Genomic DNA, 6,000 nt, shown 5'->3' on the forward strand with positions numbered 1-6,000 from the left:
AAACTGTGGCATGGTGGCACCGTGCCCCCAATCAGAGATCCATTACACTCCCTGTAAAACCCATTTCGTGTTGGTTCGACGTCCTCCAAACCGCCTGTTCTGGGGACAACGTCCGGAGACGTCTCCACGCAGCGACACCGCTGCAGCACTGCTGCCATGTCAGCAATGAGGCGACGGAAATAAAGCAGCTGCAACCTCCGACTGTTTAACATTTTGATAAGAAGCCACCAGTGGAATCCCAAATCAGATCTGGATCCTCCACCTCCCAGTGATGGAGGGATGGGTGGATGGAGGGAGGGGTGGATGAATGGTTGGGGAACAACTCATCCCTCTCTGTCAATTCACTGTGTTTCAAGGCGCTTTATGAGCACGACATATTAACAACACATCTAAGAATATTCATTATCATATTTAGAATGCTAATTTATATTTTTATATTTTAGAATTTCAATAAAAGATAGATATATAGATGGATGGATGGATGGATGGATGGATGGATAGGTATAAAACAGTCCATAATGATAAAATAATAAGAATATAAATGCAAAGTGAAAATAAACTATGAAACGTATTAAATAAAACTTTATTAATAATCATCATCAATAATCATTTTCCACTGAGACAGAAATATGAAATGATCAAGGTATGGACTCAGTGTTCTGCCTCTCTCTCTCTTCCTCCCACATCACTCCATCTCTCCCGCCCCCCTCTTCATCCCTCCATCCCTCTGAGTGCTTTATTGTCATGGCACAGTGTTCCTGTTTGTTTCCAAAGTGTAAAAGCTCATTATAAGGAAGGTGATCATTTCAATAATAACATTTATATGATCACACACAGTGACTGTCTCTCTCTACCTACAACTGTCTCACCCCTCTTCCTCACAGTGTCTCTGTCACTCTCTGTCAGTCTGCCCTCCGCTCTTTATCACCATCCCTCCATCCCTCCATCCCTCCATCCCTCCTCCATCCCTCCCCCATCCCTCCACCATCCCTCCTCCATCCCTCCTCCATCCCTCCACCATCCCTCCCTCCCTCCATCCCTCCTCCATCCCTCCACCATCCCTCCCTCCCCCCCTCTCTCCATCTCTCCCTCCCTCCATCCCTCCATTCATCCCTACCTCAATCCCTCCATCCTATAATATGTCAGACAGCCCCCCTCCTCCTCCTCTTTCTTATCATCCTCTTCTTACTCCTCCTCTTCCTCTTCTTCCTCTTCAACCTCCTCCTCTTCCTCCTCTTGCTCTTCCTCCTCCTCCTTCTCCTCTTCTTCCTCTTCAACCTCCTCCTCCTCTTCCTCCTCTTCCTCCTCCTCTTCCTCATCATCCTCTTCTTACTCACTCCTCCTCCTCCTCTTCAACCTCTTCCTCCTCTTCCTCCTCTTCAACCTTCTCCTCCTCTTCCTCCTCTTCAACCTCCTCCTCCTCTTCCTCCTCTTCAACCTCTTCCTCCTTTTCCTCCTCTTCAACCTCTTCCTCCTCTTCAACTTCTTCCTCCTCTTCCTCCTCTTCAACCCCCTCCTCCTCTTTCTCCTCCTCCTCCTCCTCCTCCTCCGTAATAAACTCCTCCATTTTGTTTGTTCTGAGCTATGGTGGGATGGATCCGCTGAATAGACCTGAAGGGTGTGAGAGATGGAATGGATGTGGATTCTATTCAATATAAACAAATGAATCAGCGTCTGGCGGGAGATGCCTTCTTCTGACATCACAGCCGCCGCTAATCACCACGGCAACAACAACCTTTTATTCATGAGCTCAAGGAACGTCGTAGTCCACGACACAAGGAAACATTTTAATCACATTACAGCGAGTCACAGGACCAAGAGTGTGTGTGTGTGTGTGTGTGTGTGTTTGTGTGTGTGTGTGTGTGTGTGTGTGTGTGTGTGTGTGTGTGTGTGGTGGTGGTGGTGGTGGTGGGTGGGGTCCCTCCGGGTCGGGGGTGTTGGCGGGGGCTCATTAGGACCAAAACGTCGGGTGACCTTTCTGCAGCTTCCCTCCCCCCTCCCCCCTGCTGGGGCTAATTACCCCCCCCCCCCCCCCCCCCCCCAGCCAGGATGTTCATCCAAGATGTCCGCCGCCAAATACCGTGGCAGGGAACACGAGACGATAATGAGCTTCAATTTGGAGATAAAGACCCTCGGCGTCCGTCTACCCCGTCTCCTCAAGTACCAGGATGTTCTCCCTCCATCCTGGATAACGGAGGACGCATCAGGTCGCCATTTCACCCCGAAATCTGGGCCCGACAGTCTGGTCATAAGGAGTATCGGAGTCATGAGGAGTCATATAGGAGTCATGAGATCCTGAAGAATTCAGTGTGTGCAACGCATCGATCAGGCGAAGCAACGCGATCTGTCACGTCTTAAACGTTCAGCCGAGAGAAAGCCCGGGCCTTCAGACCGAACTTGGCAACCCTCCCGATTTGAGCCCATGCGAGGCGTTAGCGCCGTGCGCCCGTTTTGCCGCTTCTCCCGAAAACTCCCCGGATTTCTCTACGGTTGACAGAGAAGTGAAGTTGCCAGATTAGGTTGTTGGTTGTAATACACCCTCCACACTGTCCTCCCAGTGCAACCTTGCAACCCAAAGTTGCTCGTGTGTACGTTTCAACGCTGCGCTCGACACGTCACCGCGTGTGTCTCAAATGTCTAGGTTGCCAGGTTTGGCGGCTTCCCAGAAGGCCGTGCAGTGGCTGTTGGACTGAAGTGAACCAGAACCTTCAGCTTCACGGGATGAAATGAGTATCGAGACCCCCCCCAAAAAAAAGAGACATCACAGAACCGACCGGACGCCCGTCTGAAGGGGGGGTCCCCGGCGGGACGGCGGTTTTCTGGATCCGGACGGATCCCGTTTAAAAAAAAGTCCCGGTGAAGCTGCACAGCACCGTCCATACGTTGCTCTGTGATCAGAGGTGATGGCACCTCCTCTTGGGTCCTTCAGGTTTCACACATGACGACCCTCAGAGTCCGGGGCCGAGGTCACATATTCCTACCGGCCAGAATGAAGTTAGGGACCCAAGCCTGCGGGGGGCCCGGGTCGGACCCATGGAGAGCCTCCATCTTTGGATGCTGATGGATGCCACTCCAGAGAGAGTGAGGGAGAGAGAGAGAGGGAGGGAGAGAGGGGAAGGGAGAGAGAGGGGGAGGGAGAGAGAGAGGTGGGAGCGTTGCTGCTTAATTAGACGCTGCACGTTGTGGTGTGAGCGAATCGTCTGCAGATTAAAAGAGTAATTAGAGCGAAGCCTGAAGGAGGAGGAGCTGCTCAGGGCGTGTCCATCCCTTCATCTGGGAGATTTAAAGGATCGCTCCCTCCCTCTCTCCCTCTCTCTCTCCCTCTCTCCCGCTCTCCCTTCCTCTCTCCCGCTCTCCCTTCCTCTCTCCCGCTCTCCCTCTCTCTGTCTGGTCTTCACTCCTTTTATTTTTTCCATTACAATCACATTCACATGCTAACACGCTCAATTAAAATGGCGCTGGGCTTCCTCTCTTTCTTTCATTCTGTAATTTGTTCTAATCTATTAAAGCGTCTTTGATTTTGTTTTTCAACGTGAGCGTCGCCGTGTGATGTGTGAGGCGGAGGGTCGGACGCTTTGCATGAGAAAAGAGCGGCCAACAAAGCCTCGCGTTTGATCAGATCGATGGACGGCGAGCGTCGGGAACAAAGGAAGAGGCTCCATGTTCCTGTAGATCAAATAAAAATAATACTTTATCATATATAATGTCAAGAATCTGTTCTGTACGCAGAGAAACGAGGTGTTAAATACGTCTGTGTGGAGCCGCTGGGACTCAGTGCTATTCTGCTGCATTCAGAATTCTACTTTATATTCTTATTATTATTATTATTCGTATATGATTATGATTTATGTAATAACGCACCATTTTGCATGCCCTGCCAAAATGGGCAAATTTGTTATTATCTAATAACTTTTTGCAATGAATATGTAATTATGCAGCACTATGTAATTACTATGTGATAACACATCAAAAGGGCTGTTTTGATTCATATCAAGTGCGTTTCAAGTGCATCATGTAACAGGTTGTTACATCATGTAACAGGTCGTTACAACATGTGACAATATTTTCTGCTTGCTCAAGATGTTTTTTACACAATCTGGATGTTATTACATAATGAAGGTCAGATTAATTACAATTTGCCAAGTTTTGCCACAGTTATCTCCTGGTGATTACTGCTGATAGGTTCTTATTCAATGAGATCTTTCCTCTTCCTGCACTTCCTGTTTTTCTTTTGTCTTGCTCATCGTTGTGTCATTCAGTGTGAAACTCATTTCGTTTTCTGATCCTTTTGACATTTGACTCAGAACAGCCACAACGCCACTTCCATGCCACTTTAGATCACACACACACACACATACACACACACACACACACACACACACACACACACACTCTCACGTGCACACCCCCACGTGCACGCCCCCACGTGCACGCCCCCACGTGCACGCCCTGACGTGCACGCCCTGTGTTCTATGTTCCAGTGCAGCAGAAGTCGCGGCTACAGAAGGAGACGGGGCTGACGGTGCTGGAGGCCGGAGTCAGTGACGTAAGTGAGGCTGCTCACACTGTGTGTGTGGATCTGTGGGAGTGCGCACGGCGTGTGCACGTGTGTGAATCCTAAAGCGGGGATGTGTGCGTGTGAGAGGGTGTGTGTGTGTGTGTGTGTGTGTGTGTGTGTGTGTGTTTTTTCAGTGAAAGATTTCGATTTTATTTTATTTCATTTTTTCCAGAGTTCTGCCGTCTCAGTGGTGATAAACTACAACAACCAACACCCTTCCATCACTCCATCACTTCACCCCTCCATCACTCCATCACTTCACCCCTCCATAACTCTATCACTCCACCCCTCCATCACTCCATCACTCCACCCCTCCATCACTCCATCACCAGGTTCATCCTCCACATTGTCATCAGGAGAACAATTCAACACGTGATCTGTCGGCCCCTTTACATTTATATCTAATAAGGTCCTTCAGTTTTTCAGTTCTTATATTATTCCCTCATCATTTATTATTATTTGTTATTATTTCTTATCATTTCTTATTAATTCTTAATATTTCTTGTTATTTCTTAATGTTTCTTATTATTTCTTAATATTTCTTGTTATTTCTTAATATTTCTTATTATTTCTTAATATTTCTTGTTATTTATTAATATTTCTTATTATTTCTTAATATTTCTTATCATTTCTTATTGAAGCTTTATTTAACCAGGAGAGTCACTGTGGGATGAAAAATATTTTTTTTGACGCTGAAATAAAAAGGTTTCACACAAAAGACGAAATGGAAACAAAACACTGCAACAGGTTCCAGTTCTCACAAATGGAAGGAGAGAAGGATGAAGGAGAGAATGATGAAGGGTGGAGGGATGGAGGGATGAAGGAGAGAAGGATGAAGGATGGAGGAGAGAAGGATGAAGGATGGAGGTGAACCTCCTGGTGTCGTTTCTCTTGTTTTGCTCATTTCTTGTCGTTCTCCCTTTGTCCCGTCTTGTCCGTTCTCCTTTTCATTCTTCCTTCCTTTTCTCCTCCTCCGTCTGAACCTCGTCTCACCTCTTCTTCCAAGAACAAAAAGAATAATTCTGTTCCTCCGTCTGAAGGGCTGTTTGTCACATCGAAGCCGTTTTGGAGATAATGAGAGGCAATCATAGCTTCTCCGGGAGGGAGGGAGGGAGGGAGGGAGGGAGGGATGGAGGGAGGGAGAGATGGAGGGATGCAGGGATGGAGGGATGGAGGGATGGTTGGAGGGAGGGAGAGATGGAGGGATGCGGGGATGGAGGGAGGAGAGGAGGAATCTGTCCCTGGCCCCCCGGGGAGCGGTGTTTACCGTTCTGTAAACACGGAGCTGAGTGTTGGCGTCGTGATTCCTCCTGGAGCATCAATGAACCACGGAGCGACGGAGGACGGGCTCCGGGTGGAGGGATGGAGAGAGGGGAGGGGGGAGTGAAAGAGGGAGGGAGACAGAGAGAGGGGGGAGAGAGACAGAGAGAGAGAGAGAGAGA

At 48.4% G+C, this 6,000-nt stretch overlaps 1 protein-coding gene across 1 annotated transcript in view; it reads left to right on the forward strand.

Annotated features, from left to right (window-relative positions):
• Positions 1 to 6,000, forward strand: part of ptprn2 (protein tyrosine phosphatase receptor type N2) — a gene marked incomplete at both ends in the record, with an annotated part of 94,928 nt that overhangs the window by 39,417 nt on the left and 49,511 nt on the right. Inside the window, one exon of the mRNA XM_080020060.1 lies at positions 4,482 to 4,546. Coding sequence (XP_079876186.1) covers positions 4,482 to 4,546 — 65 coding nt within the window. The remainder of the gene's footprint in view (positions 1 to 4,481; positions 4,547 to 6,000) is intronic.

Source organism: Zeus faber (assembly GCF_960531495.2).
Source record: "Zeus faber genome assembly, chromosome: 19".
NCBI classification, from domain to species: Eukaryota; Metazoa; Chordata; class Actinopteri; order Zeiformes; family Zeidae; genus Zeus; species Zeus faber.